Genomic DNA, 21,103 nt, shown 5'->3' with positions numbered 1-21,103 from the left:
ATCTCCCCTTGCAGAACTTTTCATTGAGTCCCATTATTAAATGCCTTGATCTAATTCACTCCAAGTTCACCCCAATTTATTAATCAATCAACATTACTTGCTACCCTGAATATTAGCCCATGTTAACACTTCCTTCTCCTCAGTTACTGTCCTATCAGTTAACTCTTCTGGGATTAACTGAATCTTCAAGTAAGTTCCTGCATGTTAACATCTCTGAAGATCTATCTATTCTGGGCCCAACATATTGATGGAATTCTGAAGAAAGCACAAAAGTGATTATACTTCATTAAGAGTTTGAGGAGACTTGGTATTTCACCAAAGACTCACACAAATTTCTACAGATGTATTATGGAGAATATTCTAACTGGTTGCATCACTGTCTGGTATGGAGGGACCCTGCACAGGATCAGCTCAAGCTGCTGAAAGCTCCATCTTGGGCATTAGCCTCGTCAGCATCAATGACATTTTCAAAAGGTGATGCCTCAAAAAGGCGGCATCCATCATTAAGGACCCTAACCACCTCTTCACATGGCCTCTTCTCATTGCTGCCATCAGGGAGGAGGTACAGGAGCTGAAGACACACACTCAATGTTTTAGGAACAGCTTCTTCCCCTCCACCATCAGATTTCTGAATGGACCCAAGTACACTACCTCACATTTCTTTCTTTTTTGGCTCTCTATTTGAACTAATTTAATTTAAATACTAAATACAAATTAAGTTATTATATAGGTTTCTCACTGTAATTTACCATTTTAAATTTTGTATTGTGATGTACTGCTGCTGAAAAACAACATACTTTATGACATATGCTAGTGCTATTAAAATTGATTCTGATTTTGGTTATATCTTCTCTATTTTAGAGCTATCAAATTTTCCCCTTAGTGCAGTGACCAGATTTGGTTACAATGTTCATATTGTGCTCATTATTTCTGCTTTTCCATGTCATGCTATTCTCTGATCTTATTTGTCCAGTAAAAATGCCAAAAATGTTTATTTATTAATTTTTTCTGTATTGCTGGCAAGGTCAGCAGTAATTGTTCATCATTTATTCCTTTTGAACTAAATGGCTCATTAGGCCATATTAGAGCCAGCAAAATTTAATATTTCTGCAGGTACAGAAAGGCCACAGCTGGTAAGAAGGCATGTTTCCTCCACTGTCATAATCCTACATTTCTGACCTTCTTTCCCATTATTGTCTCAACAGCAGATTCACCTCTCCAGGCTTTCCACAGAATTCACCCTCACCAAAATATGGTTCCAAAACATTTCTTTTGCATCCTCCAATATCCCCTCTGGTGGAGGTTTGCAGAGGAATTGCTGAGATGCATAAGGCCTGTTTGAAAATGCCTTTGGCTTCATGAGTGATTGAACATTAAAGCCCAAAGTCTTTGTGAAAAGCCTTCTGGAGTTCATATTAAGGAAAAAAAAATCGAGTATTACAGTTCTTTAAGTGCTATCAAAGTTTTTTTTAAAATATGGAGAGGATGATGGAGGAAGAGAAAGAGTAGGATATCCAGCTACAACTTCACCCATTATGTAGATGTTTGTGGACCCTAGAGTCCATGGATTCCAAAACCCAAAATTGGTACTCTCAGTTCATGCATAAACAAAACAACTACAAATATTATTTCTATAGTAAAAAATGTATAGTACTCACCCTTTTGTGCATGGTGTTGAAATTATCAATAATTATACCAATGAAAAGATTTAGAGTAAAAAATGTTCCAATGACAATAAAGGCTACGAAGTAGAAGAGGCTGTATGGATTTGCACCCATTTCTGGTTGAAGGTCAATCTGCAGAAGATAGTACAAAAGTCAGTATTCATTTTGATGCAACACAGAGCATCATAGGAAGTCATTCCTGCCTGTGGCCATCAAACTTTACAACTCCTCCCTTGGAGGGTTAGACACCCTGAGCCAATAGGCTGGTCCTGGACTTATTTCGTGGCATAATTTACATATTACTATTTAACTATTTATGGTTTTATTACTATTTATTATTTATGGTGCAACTGTAACAAAAAACAATTTCCCCTGGGATCAATAAAGTATGACTTTGACTATGACTATGACTATGATTTTGATGAGGTGATGCAGGTGATTGATGAAGGTAAAGCTGTGGATTTTAGTGAGGCATTTGACAAGGTCCCTCGTGGGAGGCTCATTAAGATGCATGGGATCAGTGGTGAATTGGCTCTTTGGATTCATAACTGGCTTGTCCATAGAAGATAGAGGGTAATGATTAAAGAGACTCCTTCGAGCTTGAGGTCTATGATTAGTGGTGTTCTGCAGTGATCTGTACTGGGATCTCTGCTGTTTGTGATGTACAGTATATAAAAGACCTAGATGAAAATGGGTAGGTTAGTAAGTTTGCAGCTGATACAAAGATTTACTGTGTTATTGATAGCATAGGTAATGGGCAAAGAATACAGTGGGATAGAAATTAGTTACAGATATGGGCAGAGAAATGGCAGAAAGAGTTTACCTCAGCTGAATGTGAAGTGTTGCACTTTGGTAGGTCAAATATAAAGAGACAGTACACTACTAAGGGCAAGATCCTTAACAGTGTTGATGAGCAGAGGGATCTTGGGGTCCAAGTTCATAGCTCCCTAAAAGTGGTTACACAGGTTGATAGGATGGTTAAGAAGGGATATGGTATGCTTGCCTTCATTAGTTTAGGTGTTGAGTCAAAAGTCAGTAAGTGATGTTGCACCTTTATAAAATGCTAGTTAGGCTGTGCTGGAGTATCACATACAGTTCTGGTGCCCATGATAGGAAGGATGTTGAGGCTTTGGGGCAGGCGTAGAAGAGGTTTATCAGAATGCTACCTGGGTTAGAGGGCACGTGCTATAACAAGAGATTGTACCAAGTTGGGTTGTTTTCTCTGGAATAGTGGAGGCTTAGGGGAGATTTGATAGAGGTTTATAAGGTTATGTGTGCTGTATTGTTCTATGTTTTATTCTCCACTAGGATTGTAACAGTTGAAATTCCATTCCACAGCATTCAGCCCAATATGTTTCTGCTAGTCAAAAATGAAATCTCCAGCTTAATCCCATCTTCCAGCACTAGAGCCATAGTCCCACAGGTTACAATTTTTCAGCTGCATATCCAATACTTCTTTAATATGATGAGGGTTTTGCCTTTCACCTTTGAGTTCAGACCCCTGCAATTCTTCTGGTGATCTTATTTTGCCATTAAAGTCTTCTGAAATGGCAAATTATGTTAATTTTCTGAATTGTTAGCAAAAATTGCTTTCTTCAGATCTGGCATTAATTAGATTACATTAATTATTTAATCAACTTACATGATCATCAAATTATGCCTTTAATACAAATACCACAACATTAAATCTTCAGCTGGTAAATAGATAGAACTATCTGTACCTCAAATTAAGGATTAAATATGCATTTATTACTGAAAGATAAGCAGCTCAGTAATTGCTTACTGCAATGCATCTTATATAAAGTGGATGCATTCTGATAACGTCAGAAGGAAGCAGGTCCAATGGAATTGGAATCTGGATTTCTATTCTTTGTATACATTCTAATATTGAGTTTTAAAAATTTTAAATGGGGAAAATATCGTGGAAGTTACCACCGCTGGCACAGGTATTCACAATTCTGTTTGTCCAGTTGGTAGTCTGGATTTTTAAAGATCTTTACAGAATCTTTAGAGTGAAAGAATAAGATGGCCACCATTTTGTTGGAGTGATGATGGCTAAACTGGCAGTGTTTCCCATTGTTAATTCTTGAAACTGAAATCATCTTTCGCGTTTCCAGACATGTGTGAGTTAATGTTGGAATCTGGAAGCTGCTGTTAATGTCAAAGTAGGAACTATGCTGACCACCCATCCCATTTGGGTGGGAGAGTCCTGAATAATAGAAGTCCATTCTTGATGAATGTGCTTTGATTGTAGAACATTATTTGGCAAGCAGAACACTGAGCTCCAACATGCACCACCATACTGCAGCTTCTTCAAAGCAGAAAAACTTCAAAAGGGGCTTAGGTGACCGGAAGTGAAGACCCAGGGAATATATGTTGTGGGAACTGTGATGCTAAGTGACAATTGCAAAGGTAACAAGGCCCCAGAAGTTATTGGATGAAAACTGGGGCCGTGGAGGCTGCAGGGGGAATGGGGTCCTTATGGGTTGGAACAGTGTTGGGGTCTCAGAAGTGGTAGGACTAGTAGAGATTTGGTAGGTTCATAATGAGGAGGGGGCTTTCTTGCCCATGTTTGATCTGATCCAATGAAACATCATGGAGTTTGAAGTTAATGCTGAGAACTCCCAGAGCCAACTCTACTGCTCCGGTATGCAATTTTACTGCCATCCCTCCTGGTTCTGTCCTGTTGGTGGGCCAGGACATTTCTAGGGATTGTGATGGAGTATTCTGGGGAGCTGGGTGAAAGGTATAATTCTGAGAATATAAGCCTTTCAGATTTTTGCCTGACTGATCTGTCCCAGTTTAGACACCATTGTCCAGACATTTTTGAAGGGGACTCTGGAAGATTGATCAGGTTGTGAGAAATGTTGGATCAGGATTCATTTTTTGTGTGGTGTCTGAATGGTTTCAACTTATTGATAAGCAAGATCAGTAATGCACTGAGGATTGGTGAAGTAGATCTGTTTACATAACAACCCAACTAATTGATATTCATCATCACAGCATTGAGCATTTATTAAAAAAATCCAATTAGCAAATGAAAATCATTAGCAGTCTAGGTGGAAAACTACCTCATTGTGGAGAACTATCTCATTGCTGGATCATTCGTCCAGATCTTTGATATACTAATCTGGTAATTTATCTACTAATCTAATCATTTATCCATTGGAGCATTTAACTCTGTTTTGTTAATGATTCACTTCTCCACCAACTTTGGCATAGCTGGACTTCACTGAAATCAAAGGAAATTGGATGATTTGACTGGAGTTTTAAGTATTCGTGAATTTATTTCACTGTAAGTTAACTCAATAATATTATCATAATACCTATATCCTAAAAAGAGAAATTCATATTGCAGAGATCATTTTGTGGGGAGCTTTCTTTAGAAGCTAAAAATAAGAATAAAGAAACCTACCCCACGGGTATCTGCAGCGTTTGCCATAATTTCTAGCCAACCCTCAAATGTTGCCTGTAGATATAAGAATAACAGAAATGTGTAATTAACATGGATTTTGTAGGCACCTCAATAATATTATTGTAAGTGCTCAGTGCCATAGAACTAAGTTGTAATATTGTAATAGTTTCTCTGATGGTGTATCTTGATTTGAAATGTTGGACTGGATTATGCTTGACCCAGCCCTAACCAAGTGATACCTGTGGCTGCGCTATTGCTTTGCAGCTCTGCAGGTCCGTATGCACTTGAGACTTTGCTACTGTGGCTATACCTCGAAATGGAATAGGCAACCCTTAAGGTAGTGATTGCATCTTAGGTGCTGGAACCGAAGGCTCTTTCCGAGGGCCTTCTGTGTTCAGTTATTTTTAAGTATCTTTGAAAATCAGAGACATTTAAGATGGTTCAAGTAGATTTAGCTAATTAAAAAATTAAAACTTTAAAAAATATTTGTCTTTAAACTGCAAATTAAAAAATAAATATTAATTAAAATCAAGAAAAAAATTAACTGTTTATCTTCAGCTATCTCTTCCGTCCCGATTGGTGATCCCATTCAAATGAATGGCTCTGTGCTAGGCAAGTGGGCGTAAAGTTGAGAGGTCAGATACAGAGTGTATCTAGCTACTTGTTTCAGTATGATCTGGGAGTAACCTGGACTCAGCGAAGTTTGCAGTCAGAAATACTAACCTTTAACCTCCATGTGTTCTATATTTCAGCATTAAGGAGTGCACAACTGTTGGAGACACACTGAATGGCAGAGGTGGATGGGAGCGGCAACTCACAATAAAGTACAAACTGGCCCGACATTTTGTTTCATTTCCCACAGGTTCTGTCTGACTTAGTGAGCATTTCCATTTTATGTTGTAAACTTGCTGAGTATTTTATTTTTGCTCTGATTCATTACAGTCATTCTGATTTTGCAAACTGTTTCCTTTAGCGCTGATCTCAACATGGATACTAACGCTCGCCAGGTTCACTTACTATGACTGATCCCCCTTTACAAGCTGTGTGCTGCATGCTGTCTGTTTTATAATTTTGCTAACTTGAAAGGACAGCTAATGCCCCAACTGTGCAGTTAGGAGAAAATTAATTGTTTAGTCATTTATTCAAAAAGTTAAGCTTGTTATAAACCAGACCAATGCAAAGTACAGTTTGACAGAATCCTAGTTGTGGTCTCTCAATTGCAATCTTCAAAGAAGCTTCATAGAGGGTTCCTGGGAAGATATTAAATGTGGCAACTCCCACCAACTTCAAATATGTACATATTTACATTTTGCAGGTTTTCAGTCAAACCACTCAAAATATGCAACATTCAGTGCCCAGAAGAGCTCAGTTTTTGAAATGAGGCAAAAAAATTAGAAGCTCTACTACCACTTGTAACACTTTGCATCTAAGTTAGAAATACCCTTTCCACATACTAAATTTTACTCTTGAAGCGAGGAATTATAAAGGGAATATGAGGCATCAGCACTTTTAAGCAAGGCATAGAGAAGAAAAAAAAAGTTTTCAAAATACTTTGCAGTCATTTCTTTTTCATCATTACACTGTAGAAAATACAGTAACTGATTCTAAAAGCAGCAATGAGCTTTAAAATTACATTGATTGAGGGTAATTATCCACTAGCATTCCAGGGGTGCTTCACCAGATCTTCTTGGCATTTGTAAACCCACTTAAAGTAGGAAATTATATCTAAGTTTTTCATCTAAGGGATAATAAATCTGACACTGTGTGGGATGCCAGAACAAAGAGGCCAATCTGGAATTTTGTCTTTAGTATCTGGAGTGGGATTTGAACTCATAAACTTCTGATTCAGAAGCAAATTTACTGGTTGCTAAACCACAGGTGACAACATATGAAAGAGGTTATTCTTTGAATTTAATTAGCATCAGAGAAATGGCTAAAGTAATTGTTTCAAAATAATATAATATTTAAAATCTCCTCTTGCTCTTAACACTGAGTTTTTTAACATTGTATGAACTTCCCCAAAGGTGATGGACTATAGTATGTGTGTGTGACTACCAGCATCAAGAATGTAGGGCAGGTGGTTGAAACCTAAAGGTTATACGAAAGCATCCCCAAGAATATATACAACCAGTGCTGATGATGTTTAAACAGGTCCGTTGATAGGAAATGTTTTGAGAGCACAGACTAAATGGGACTAGCCCAGACAGGCACCTCGGTTGGTATGGATGAGTTGGGCCAAAGGGCCTGTTTCTGTGCTGTATAACTCTTGACTCTATGATCAAAACTGAGAGATCCTGCTTATCTAAAAGTTTTTTTTCAGTTTCATCATTTGGTGAAATTTGTTACCCTTGTTTAGAAATCTTTGAGATGAAGATTAAATTTAGTTTTACAAGGCAGCCATTTTAGTTCATTATTTAGGGAGTGATCCATAGTTGGCTTTGCTGCCTGCCTGTTGAGGTGGATGGGTAAGATATCACCACATTGCTGCAAGAAGGAACTTAAAATTCTTCTTAACTCTTGGCTGACGTTTGATCCAAACTCCCAGATTAAGGGGCCACTTGCTATATGTGGGACCATACTTTCACTGTGGACCTTGGCTACATGTTTGCATACAAACCAACAGCAATTCTTCAGATGTGAAGTGGTTTAAAATGTGCAAGATCATGAAAAAATCCAAATTAATTCAACAACCTTTCCTTTGGCAAATGGTGTTAGAAAATTTCGAATAGGGAATTATCACACCACTAGTGCTTTACACCAGCTGGATTGTAAGTGAACCCAGATTTTTAAATAACAGTGATTTCACTGAAGAAAATTATTCATTGACTGTGAAAAGGCTTTGGAAAAAAATTATGATTTCAAAGGATCTACACACTGTATATTATAAAAATTGACTGTTCTTTAACTTTAAAAAATGTCACATATATACAAACCATAGATTTAAATCTACACCTGTGAACCTAGAACTTCCTCATTATTGACAGTGTAACTTCTAGTTTACAGCTGGAACAAGTTGAAAGTCATACTTAAACACAAAAGATGCCATTAGTAATTACAATATTCATGTTAGGAAAAAACAGATTTCACTATGCAATTATCCTACAATTGGCCAATGATTTGCACGAATGTATGAGCATTTTTTACTGCTAGTGTATGTCATGCATGAAGATTCCAGCTTGGATCTTCAGTTAAGCATTCAGTTGTTTGTGCAAAACTGCCATGTTTTTACACAAGTAACCCTGTGGAAATACACAAATTCAGAAGTTGACCTTTTACGCAGGTGGTCATTGCTGAGAGGAACAAGGAATCTTGTAGAATAATATAACCTTCTACAGATTTCCCTGCCCTTACGCTGGGAAATCTACCCACTGTTCTTTCAGCAGGTTTGGGCTGTGCAAGAACAGCAAGAGAATTTGAATGAGAAGAAATGGCTGCATTTTTAGTGTTTTATTTGCAATCCTTTTACTAGTTTTTAATAGAACAGTTTAATACTTTTGAATTTCAGTGTCAGAGATTTTGTTTGGAAAACTTGTAAGCTTAGTGGTATGGCTGAACTGCTGTCAAAATACTCAGTGGGTTGGCCTTGTTCAGATGCTGGACTGGGCCTCGCTAATAGTTCCCTGTGGGTCACCGATGGAAGATAGTTTCCGGCAGAATTGCTCCAGGTCAGACAGAGTTTAATGGGGTTGTCACTGGTGTGCTCAGTTGGATTGCTGGTCACTATAAGATTGAAGCTAATGTTTTGATATTTATTTATTTAATGTCAAATCTATTTATTGACAACATGCATAAAATTAATAATTTTAACATTGTTAGTTGATGTGGGCAACAAGCTTTATGATCACTGAGGAAAAATGCTGGAATCTATTAATAGGAAAGTTATATGGCCTTCAGCCAGGCCTAGCAACGAGACCAAGGAATGAGACTATAAGGGTGGTGCAAGGTAAGGCCAATTGGTCAGTTCTTCCTGACGGGTTTAGCATTGAAGTTGAGGACACGGTTTAAAAGGGAAGCAGAGTTTGAAGGGATTGACCACTTTGAGAAATGCTGTATTGATGTGAATGTTCTGAGCTTGTTGTCTAAATGCAGCTGCTTTGATGAGGGAGGCTTAGCCAAGACAAGGTATGGTAAGTCAAAGTAAGTTCCATCTTTTTTCCTTTATGGTAGTCAGCAGTATGGTATGCTCCTCTTGTGAGTTATGGGAGATGAGGGAGAAGTCAATGTCTGCAATGACTACATTTATTTATTTATTGAGATACAGCACGGAATAGGCCCCTCTGGCCCTTTGAGCCACACCACCCAGCAACCGCTGATTTAACCCAAGCCTATTCACAGGACAATTTCCAATGACCACTAAAGTTACTAACTGGTACAACTTTGGACTATGGAGAAAACCAGAACACCTAGAGAAAACCTATGCATACCATGGGGAGGATGTACAGACTCCGTACAGATGACTTTGGAACTGAACTCCAATCTCCGATGCCCTGAGCTGTAATAGTATCGCACTAACTCCTACACTACCGTGGCACCCAGGAAATGTGCCATCAAGGACACTTATACAGAAAGGTGCTGGAAAAGGGGAGTAACATCATGAAGGATCCCACACATCTGGCTCATGTTTGTCCCACTCCCATCAGGGAGGATGTAACATGGAACCCACACCAGGTCCACCCGATTCAAACACAGCTACTTTCCTCAAGCAGTAAGGCTGATCAACACCTCCACCAACTAACTCCACCCCTACTTTATTATTTCCTGTCAGTCACCGTACGTACAGCCTAGAATCACATTATGGACATACAATCAATCTATGTATATAAGCTATCTTACGTATATATATTTATTTTGTGTTTTATTATTATTATTGTGTTCTTTAATTTTTGAGTCTTTTTTGTGCTCTGTCAGATCCGGAGTAACAATTATTTCGTTCTCCTTACCCATGTGTACAGGAAATGACATTAAATAATTTTGAAATGCCTTCTTGTTTACTTACCACCTGCAGGAGTGCCATGTAGGCTGCCAATACATTATCAAAATTAATCTTCGGGTTGACCCATTGGTAGCCAATATCCTGATTTGCTTCACATTCAGATCGATTATTTACGATACTTATGGGAAGACGCTCATTATTTTTATCCACACATTCAAAGAAAGTTCCACCGAAGATCTGAACTCCAACAATGCCAAATATCAGCCAGAATATGAGACAAACAAACATAACGTTTGAAATCGATGGGATCGAAGCAACCAGAGCATTAACCACGAGCTATAAGACAAAAGAAAAGGATTAAATTGGTAAGCCTGCAAATCTAATATAATGGACAAGTTTGACAGCCATTTCTTGTCGTAGAAAATTATGTTTGTAGTAATAATGTGATTCACTACTTACCCAGGAATATCATAAATCAATGTTTTTGTAGCTAAAATGTATGTCAAATGAAGATCTAAATTTAAAATAATTCAGTGATACTGTGATAATTTCCACAAATAGTCTGATACAAGCACTGACAAAAATATCAGGTGGATCCCTATATTTTTCCAACTATTTAAAACGGATATAACAGTACACGTAAAATCTCTGCCTTAAGGAAATTGGTAGCACAGGGGTTAAAATTAAATGAGTAAATGTAGAGACCTGAAACTCACTCATTGGCATTATAAGGGAGCTGTGTTTTTCACAGTTGAGGCTGCTGTATTGAGGTCCTGAAACTATTTTAATGATCTCTTGGGAAAAGGTCTAGAACACTTAACTGTTTAACCTCAGTCTATTCCAGTATTCACTCTGCTTGGCAACACAGAAACTTGCTCAGGGAAAAAGTTGTCATGGGACAAAATGTGCCTACAGGGAAGAAGTGATTTCTATTAGGTGAAGCATGTAGGAACATTTTGAGTTAAAAGTTGCAAATGGGAAATTAATGGAAGAGACAGGACTTTCTAAGAGGCATTCTCTAGTCCTTGTGCTTGCAGTCTAACCTCTATGGAATTTATAACAAACTGTCCATCTGTTCTGAAAAAATCTATTGAATCAGCCTCTGACCTGACAAAGAGCTGAGAGGGACGGGATGAATCACATCAAGTTCCAAAATCCTATTCTGTCCTTGTTTCTGAGATGGATGTGGCAGGTTACATTGCTACTAATTTCATAAGGCTTACCGGTAGATTATGGCTCTTCTACAGACATGATTTGTGGAAGTTGGCAAGAATGTCTGGATCATATTTATTCCTGGGTGGCAAGTTTGCTCCAAAAGGAGAGGTTAAACAGACTAGACATGCAGACTTTGATTTGAGATGATTGAGAAGTGATGTCACAGAACCATTCAATTTTCTTACAGAGCTTGCCAGCATAGATATTGAGTTGATGTTTCTCCTGGTTGATATGTCCAGTACTAAGGGCCACAATCTCTTACAAGCACTTAGGTCCACAGAAGTTAGCCTGCATTCAGATATTAGCCTATTTTACTTTTGTCCTCTGCAATGGCTTAATTTCAAGCCTCAAGCAAATTACTGACATCTTGTTTCACTTAATAAATCTTTTCCCACTCTCTCCATAAAAGATTCCGATAAATCTTTATGTGATGTTGTTAAAACTTCTTCCAAATGGTGGTCGCAATCTTGAAAGAGTTTCAAGATTGAGAAGGATATGGGACACAGTTGTAAATATGGGACAAGAAATGGCAGATGGAGTTTAATCTGGTCAAGTGTGAGGTGTTGCATTTTGGGATTTCAAATATAAAGGGGCACAACAGTTAATGACAGGACCTTTACCAGTGTTGATGTACGGATGGAAATTGGGATTGAAGTTCATAGTTCCCTGAAAGTGGCTGCTCAAGTTAAAGCAGTGATAAGGAAGGCATATGGCATACTTGCCTTTATTATTAGTCAAGGAAATGAGTTTGTGTCGGGAAGTTATGTTGCAGATTAAAAACACCGATCAAGCTGCATCTGGAGTATTGCATTCAATTCTGGTCACTCTATTATAGGAAGGATTTGGAGACTTTGAAGAGAGTGCAGAAGAGGTTTGCCAGGATGCTAAATGGAAGAGAAGGAATGTACCATGAGAAGTTGTTTTCTCTGCACGGCAGAGGCTGACGGGAGGTTTAGATAAAATAGACAGCTGGTATCTTTCTCACAGGATTAAAATGTCTAATACTAGAGGAAATGCATGTAAGATGAGGGGTGTAAGCTCAAAGGAAATGTTGGGGGCAAGTAGTTTTTAAAGAGAGAGTGGTGGATGCCTGGAATGTGATGCCAGGGTGGAAGTTGAAGCAAATAGAATACAGGTGTTTAAGAAGCTCTTTGATGATGAAGACGTCGACTGAGACCTGAGAGGCGTCGGGCATTGTCATGCCTTACAAGGTACAGTTCGAAAGGCTGTGTGGGACGCCACTCCTCGCACAGACATTTCGCAGTATTATTTTACGAGGCCGAGTTGCAAGCTCGACATTAACCCGGCGTTGGAGAGCGCGCACGGGGGCGGTCTGTCACTGGACCGAACTTGGTAACCTCCATTCTCAAGCCTGGCACTGATCTCACTGCGCCACCTCTTTGACAGGCATCTAAATATGCAGAGAATGGAGGGATAATGGACATGTGCAGGCAGAAGAGATTAGTTTTGTTCGGCTTTAGATTATTAGCACAATTAGTTCGGCCCAATATTGTGGGCCAAAGAGCCTATTACTGTGCTGTACTGTTCTATGTTCTACACTCAGTGGACTTTTTATTAGGTATCTTCCATGCATAAAGTGGCCACTGTCTGTAAATCCTAAGTTCAAAGTTCAAAGTAAAATTTATTATCAGAGTACATACACGTCACTGCATACAACCCTGGGATTCTGTTACAGCATGTATACTCAGCAAATCTAAAGAATAGTAACTGTAAACAGGACCAATGAAAGAACAAGTAGAGCATGGAAGACAAGAAAGTGTGCAAATGCAAATATAAGTAAATAACAATAAATAATGAGCACATGAAATAACAAGATAAAGAGTCCTTAAAGAGAGATCATTGGTTGTGGGAACATCTCAGTAGATGAATGTGGTTATTCTCTTTTGTTCAAGAGCCTGATGGTTGAGGGGTAGTAACTGTTCTTGAACCTGGTGGTGCGATTCCTGAGGCACTTGTACCTTTTACCTGATGGCAGCAGCAAGAAAAAAGCATGGTGAGGATCCTTGATGTTGGATGCTGCTTTCCTATGACAGTGTTTCATGTAGATGTGCTCAGTGGTTGGAAGGGCTTCTCCTGTGATGTACTTCACCTGTGATCCATTACCTTTTGTAAGATTTCCTGCACAAAGGCATTGGTGTTCCCATACCAGAACATGATGCAGCCAGTCAATACACTTTCTATAACGCATCTATAGAAGTTTGTCAAGGTTTTTGATATCCTGTAGAATCTCTGAAAACTCCAAAGGAAGCAGAGGTGCTGTTGTGTTTTCTTTGCAATTACATTTATATGATGTGTCCAGGACAGGTCCTCTGAGATAGTGACACCCGGCAGTATAAAGTTATTGACCCTCTCCACTTCTGAACCTCCGATGATTACTGGCTCATAGACCTCTGGTTTCCCTCTCCTGAAGTCAACAATCAATTCCTTGGTCTTGCTGACATTGAGTGAGAGGTTGTTGTTATGACACCACTCAGCCAAATTTTCAATCCCCTTCTTGTATGCTGATTCATCACCCCACCTTTGATACAGCCCACAACAGTGGTGTCATCAGTAAAATTGAATATGGTGTTGGAGCTGAACTTAACCACACAGTCATAGGTGTAAAGTGAGTAGAGCAGGGGACTAAGTACACATCTCTTTAGTGCTCCTGTGCTGATAGGGATTGTGGAAGAAATGTTTTTGCCAATCTGAACTGACTGGGGTCGGCAAGTAAGAAAATCTACTTGCACAAGGGGTATTGAGGCCCAGGTCTTGGAATTTATTGATTAGTTTTGAGGGGTTGATGGTGTTAAATGCCGAGCTGTAGTTGATAAACAGCATTCTGATGTATGCATCTTTGCTGTCCAGATGTTCCAGGGTTGTGTGCAGAGCCAATGAGATGGCATCTACTGTGGACCTGTTGCACCGGAAGGCAAATTGGAGTGGATCCAAGTTGCCACGCAGACAGGAGCCTCACAAAACACTTTATCGCTGTTTATGTAAGTACCACTGGGTGATAGTCATTGAGGCAGGTTACCACGCTCTTCTTGGGGACCAGTATGATTGAAGGCTGCTTGAAGCAGTTGGGTATGCATACTGTCAAAATGAGAGGTTGAAGATACAGTATCTGTGAACATATCAGTCAACTGGTCGACACAGGCCTTCAGTACTTGGCCAGGTACTCTGTCCATACTGGATGCTTTCTTTGGATTCACTCCCTTGAAGGCAGCCTGCACACCATCCTCAGACACTGAGACCAAAGGATCATGCGGGTGCGTGATGGTTCTTCCCTGTTTTGGTGGTCAAAATGAGCATAGGAGGCATTGAGCTCATCTGGAAGTGAAGCTCTGCTCTCCCCCATGTTGCTAGATTTACTTTGCAGGAGGTTATGGAATTTAAACCCTGCCACAGCTGTTGAGCTTCCCTCGTTGATTCCAGTCTAGTCCAGAATCTCCACTTTGCCTGTGAGAGGATTTTCCAAAGATCATACCTGCACCTCTTGATGCATTCTTGATCTCTAGTCTTATATGCCTCTGATCTGCCCCTCAGCAAATTCCAGATTTCATGGTTTGTCCAGGGCTTCTGATATCATTTCGTGGGGACACACTTATCTACAGTTGTTTTGCTAAAGTCTGTTACAGCCCTGGTGTAGTCATACGGATCCTCAGATGAGTGCTTGAACACGGAGCAGTCTACTGACTCAAAGCAATGCTGTAACTGTTCCTCTGCCTCCTGTGACCACCTCTTAGTTGTCTTAATCTCTGGAGCTTTGCTCTTTAGGCTGTCTCTATGCAGTTGGTAGGAGTATAGCCAAATGGTCCAATTTGGCACAATGCAGTCTAGGAAAGGAACGTTAGGTATTCCTTATTGTAGTGTAGCAGTGGTCTAGCATGTTGGGGCCTCTGGTGCAACAGGTTATGTGCTGGCGATAACTCAAACTGGCTTGGTTGAAGTCACCAACTATAATGTGAAATGCATCAGGATGGGCTGTCTCTTGTCTGCAGATGATAATGTGCAGGATCACGGATGAGAACTCCCGAGGCAAATAGAATAGTATACATTTGATTGTTAGGTGTTCTAAGTCAGGGGAAACAAGAGGTTGACATAACTCACACATCCAAACACCAAAGCAACTAACCAAAAATACACATCACCACCTTTTTCCTTATAGACTTTGCAGTTCGATCCATTCTGAAAATCGTAAAAGATTCTTGTCTGTCCACCGCGTCTGGCGTGTCCACTGATACCCAGGTCTCATGCAGCAAACAATTGAGATCTGCTTCATCTACCTCTGATGCAACAGCCTAGCCCTGAGATTGTCAATCTTATTTTCCGGCCATGCATGTTCACCAAGAAGATTCTGGGTAGAGGAGGCCTCATCCCTCTGGGCTTCAGTCTGACTGAATCCCACCTCTCCTGCCACATTTCTGGCCATGGCAATGACCTTTAGAGGTGCTGTGCTTAATTGCTATGTGGTCTTCTGTTGCTGTAGCCAATCCACTACAACGTTTTGTGCATTCAGAGATGCTCTCTGCACACCACTTTTGTAACGAGTGGTTATTTGAGTTACTGTTGCCTTCTGTCAGCTTGAACCAGTCCGGCTGTTCTCCTCTGACCTCTCTCATTAATAAGGCATTTTTGCCACAGAACTACCACTTACTGATCTTTTTTGTTTTTTGCACCATTCTCTGTAAACTCTACAGATCGTTGTGTGTGAAAATTCCAGGAAATCAGTAGTTTCTGATATAATCAAACCACTTCATCTGGTGCCAATGATAATTCTATGGCCAAAGTCACCTAGATCACATTTCTTCCCCATTCTGATGTTTGGTCTGAATAACAACTGAACCTCTTGACTTTGTCTACATGATTTTATGCATTCAGTTGCTACCACGTGATTGGCTGATTAGATATTTGCATTAGTGAGCTGGTGGACCTGATAAAGTGGCTACTGAGCATAAGCTTCCACTGTGCATTTAGGACCATGGTTTTGATTCACTGAAGGGACATGGGTTTCCCAGGCATCTGGTTCTAAGCCTTATATTTGTGTCAATTATGAAAATAAAAGAACTGCAGATGCTAAATAGCTGCAATATAACGGAAGATGCAGGAAACACTCAGGCACTCACTCAGTATTGGTGAAAAGAGAAACAGTTACTGCAATTGAGCCAGACAGTTTTGTAGAATTCTGGGGTAACATTGAAGATGTTCGAGGAAGCCATTGAGCCATCCCTCAAGAGGGGAGTGAAGGTGGAGAGGGTTGGTAGCTTAAAATTCCTTGGAGTCAACATATTAGGGGATCTGTCTTGGGACCTGCACAGAGGTATTGTCACAGAAAAGTCACCAGAGTGCCTTTAGCTTCTTTGAAGTTGGTGTAGATTCAGCATGTCACCAAAAAATTTGACAAACTTTTCCAGGTACACAGTAGAGAGTATGCTTACTGGTTGCATCACAGCCTGGTATTGAAACACCAATGCTGTGGAACAGTAAAGGCGACAGAAATACAGGCCAGTCCATCACAGGTGAAGCCGTCTCCACTATTGAGTACATTTATATGGCGCACTGCCACAAGAAAGCAGCATACATCATGAAAGAACCCCCAACATCCAGGCCGTGCCCTCTCCTCGCTACTGTCATTGGGTAGACGGTACAGAAGCCTTAGGTCCCACACACGAGGTTCAGGAACTGTTATTATCTAACAACAATTCAGCTTCTGAACCAACATGGATCAATTTATTTATCCATACCCTGAACTAATTCCTTAACCTACAAACTCACTTTCAAGGATTCTTTACAGCCCACGTTCCCTGTGTTGTTTTTATTTGCACAGGTTGTCTTCTTCCGCACATTGGTGTTTGTTAGTCTTTGTATTTTTTTTGTAAAATTTTATTTAATTTCTTTCTTTTCCTGTAAAAGCCTACAAGAAAATAAATCTCAAAATAGTCAGTCTATGGTAACATATATGCACTTTGATAATAAAATTACCTTGAACTTTGAAGACTCATGAATGGGACAGAGAGAGAGAGAGAGAGAGAGAGAGAGAGAGAGAGGAGAGAGAGAGAGAGAGAGAGAGAGAGAGAGAAAGATATGTATTCTTACCCGCAAAGTGCTTTTAATTTGTTCATAAATAGAATGGTGCTAACTATTCAAAATCTGGCATTAAATGGTTTTCTGGTACTTCGGAGATTTGTACATTGGGTCTTAAAGTGAATTAAATCCCCAAAATATCTCCATACATTGTTCAATGTCTTTAACTTTTAGTTCTTGTCAACTGGAGTCACAGAGTTGTATACCAAAGAAACAGGTCCTTTAGCCCACTGCATTTATGTCTGTATCACAAGACCATAAGATATAGGAGCAGAATTAGGCCATTCGGCCCATTGAGTCTGCCTGCCTTTTCATTTTGGCTGATCCAATTTTCCGCTCAGTCCCAATCTCCTGCCTTCTCCCCGTATCCCTTCATGCCCTGACCAATCAAGAATCTATCAACTATCTATCATGTCCATATTGACTGCATTAATTGCACATCCATCTATGCTCATTCAAATACCTATCAGGATAATTCTTAAATGTTGTTACTGTTCCTGCTTCCACCGCTTCCTCTGGAATCATATTCCAGACACCAACCATACTTTGTGTGAAAGCTTAGCCCTCAGCTCCCCTTTAACATCCACTTTCCCACTTTAAAACTATGCTCCCTGGTTGTTAGAAATCCCTATCATGGGAATTGACACTGGCTATCTCTCCTATGTGTCCTTTATTTTATTTCAGTTATTTAGAGATTCAGCATGGTATCCAGTCCAATGAAGCTGTGCCACCTAATTTCACTCATGTGACCAATTAACCTACTAAACTGTATATAAGACCATAAGACACGGAGCAGAACTACGCTATTTGGCCTACTGAGTCTAATCCGCCATTCCTTCATGGCTGATTTATTATCCCTCTTAATTCCATTCTCTTGCTTCTTCCTGTAACCGTTGACACCCTTACTACTCAAGAACCTATCAACCTCTGCTTCAAATATACCCAATGACTTGGCCTCCACAGCCTTCTGTGGCAATGAATTCCACAGACTCACAAACCTCTGGCTAAGGAAATTCCTCCTGATCTCTGTTCTGAAATAACGTCCTTCTATTCTGAAGCCCTTCAAGATACCATGAATTCGATAATTGACTGCATAGACCTGATATCAGAAGGAACACATAAAGTTCAGATCTGTGCTACATATACTAGTTGGTTGCTCGCCATGATTGGTACAAATTTATTACAGCTTGATGCACATCAAGTATCAAATTGGGTATCAGATGAGCAACTAAAACAAGGAGCTGTAGAAAAGTGCCTTTGTGTCGCACTAGAAATCTCACACTAACCACTAGAGTACTGGATACATGTGATGATGGTAAAGAGCAAGGATGTGATGCTGAGGCTTTATAAGGCACTGGTGAGGCCTCACCTTGAGAATTGTGAACGGTTTTGGGCCCCTCATCTTAGAAAAGATGTGCTCTGTTGGCTCTGGGTTTGTACTCACTGGAATTCAGAAAGATGATGGGGGGATCTCATTGAAACGTTTCAAATGTTGAAAAGACCCAGACAGAGTAGATGTGGAAAGTATGTTTCCCATGGTGGAAGAGTCTAGGACAAGAGGGCGTAGCCTCAGAGGGGCACCCTTTCATAACAGAGATGAGGAGAAATTTCTTTAGCCAAAGGGTGGTGAATTTGTGGAATTTGTTGCCACGTGCAAGCCAGGTTGTTGGGTGTACTTAAGGCAGAGATTGATAGGTTCTTGATTGGACATGGCATCAAAGGTTACGTGGAGAAGGCCAGGAACTGGGGTTGAAGAGGAGAAAAAAAAAGAAAAGATCAGCCATGATTGAATGGCAGAGCAGACTTGACAGGCCATATGGCCTAATTCTGCTCCTATGTCTTATGGTAAAGGAAGGTTTTATGCCAGTGTGGCATTTCATATTCCCTGACATGGAAATAATTTAACCTACTCTTTGAAAAGAGTTCACAATATGGGCAACTATCATGAGACTTAGAAGTTCTTAAGTCACGCACCAACACATGCTGTTGTTATGAAATGGTGTTGGGAAAGGGATAGATTTATCAAGATGTCATAAAAGGGGAAAACCACTGGGCTTGTCCAGAAGAGATTACAAGACAGAAACTTCTGGCTTGTGGTTTCAGTACTTATTGAAATTGTTTATTGTATGTTCTGCCTGTAACTAATGAGTTCTTACAATATGCATTGGTGGGACTGATGTATTATAGCACAAGCAGCCATGGGTTATACTGAGGGATGGAAAGAGTGTCCCTTGGAGAGTCACAATGTTGCAATTGGGAGCATGACTTTAGACCTGGCTATTGGAGGATGAACTTTGCCTCAAACAGCAGTGGAGAATATGGCGAAGGAGAATCTTACAATCAAGCCAAGATATTTGTGGGACTGTGTTATTACTGAGTTGCCACCAATTGCTCATTTGACTGCTGACTGGACACGAGTTGTGGGGGAGGCAAAGGAGATAATCCATCAATGGACTAAACATACAAAAGTTACTCAGACATGTTGATAAAGTAAATGAAATATTGAGTGACTCAGACTCCTGTGATGTCCCGCTTGGTGACGCAATAATTTCAGTGCCGGACTCCAGAGTCCAGGTTCCTGAGTTTGACTCCAAGTCGGGTTGAGCGTCGAGCTAGCAACTCGGCCTCGTAAAAACAAGAATAGCTTGTTACGGAAATACCGTCATGACAGTGCCCTGATAACTCCACTGCCAAGTTACGGGCTATTCTTCTCTTCAGACTCCTGGGATAAGTTTTGTAATTGGGGATCAAGTATTCAAATACATCCATGGGTGAGGATAGTATTGTATACTGCAGTGATATCAATTTTATGTATTGCTGATATTGTTTAATGTGTATCAACTTAGAAGCTGAAGTTGTGTAAAAGGAAGGGGATGATGGTTTTGTAGTACACAGAATATGATTGCCTGTATACAGAGTGTATGAATTCAGTAAGTAAATGGTACCTTTAACTTTATATAATGTAGGTGTTGCACAGCTGCTGGGGGTTCATAGCAGTCCAATGAATAGTCAATATAATAGAATAATATATAATCCTGTTAAATATCTGGATCAAGAGGAGGGAGATGTTGGCCAGAAGGAACTACAGTCTGAAAATCAGTGAATTCGAGTGGATCAATGACAGTGGAAACAGACGGACCAATTGCCTTTGTTCTTGCCATGAGGGAGGAGATGGTGGCTGCTAGTATATCAAGAAGACTGAGTTCTCCATTTTGTGAATCAGTCACTTGTCTTGATCAGTGTTTTAAAGAAGACACAATGATGCCTCAGGTAATCTGCTGAACTAGGGATCATTTCCAAATAAGAAGTTATTTGTGAGGTGTTCTTTGGTTGGATATAACATGCAGGTTTGTGAATGTTGGTGTATGTGATTCAAGCATGTGGCTGATTGAGAACAAAGAGCTATAAATTACTGATTATCATTTGCTGGGAAGCAGGCAATAAATGGATGCTGGTCTGGAGCAGAGCCAATAAAAAGGTATTAAAGGTCAGATACATGGCCTACAGCCAAAGACACTGGAATGCAATTTTTTAATTGGTAAGAAATGGATATAAAAGCAGACACTTCAAGTGTTCAGGTAGCAATAACTCTGTAGGAGACTAACAATCGGGGATGTGGAGATTCAAACGAGACTACGAGGAAGATATGGTCAGCAGCAGAAACTCCTTTTTAAATGGTAATATCCTTTCTGTCCTGTGTTCATGGAAAGTCAGGAAAACTTAGATGGTGTGCACACAGCTATTGGTTGTGTAAGTTCACGTGTTTTTTGCTTGAGAAAATAAAGGTAC

At 39.9% G+C, this 21,103-nt stretch overlaps 1 protein-coding gene across 1 annotated transcript in view; it reads right to left on the bottom strand.

Annotated features, from left to right (window-relative positions):
• Window positions 1–21,103, bottom strand: part of LOC140195657 (sodium channel protein type 4 subunit alpha-like) — a 148,760-nt gene that overhangs the window by 35,163 nt on the left and 92,494 nt on the right. The window contains exons 16-18 of the mRNA XM_072254375.1: window positions 10,076–10,348; window positions 5,080–5,133; window positions 1,655–1,796 (exon numbers count right to left, since the gene is read on the bottom strand). Coding sequence (XP_072110476.1) covers window positions 1,655–1,796; window positions 5,080–5,133; window positions 10,076–10,348 — 469 coding nt within the window. The remainder of the gene's footprint in view (window positions 1–1,654; window positions 1,797–5,079; window positions 5,134–10,075; window positions 10,349–21,103) is intronic.

This window comes from Mobula birostris, chromosome 3 (assembly GCF_030028105.1).
Source record: "Mobula birostris isolate sMobBir1 chromosome 3, sMobBir1.hap1, whole genome shotgun sequence".
In the NCBI taxonomy this organism is placed as follows: Eukaryota; Metazoa; Chordata; class Chondrichthyes; order Myliobatiformes; family Myliobatidae; genus Mobula; species Mobula birostris.
Note: the sequence above shows the minus strand (reverse complement) of the source record. Positions and strands in the feature narration are given on the sequence as shown.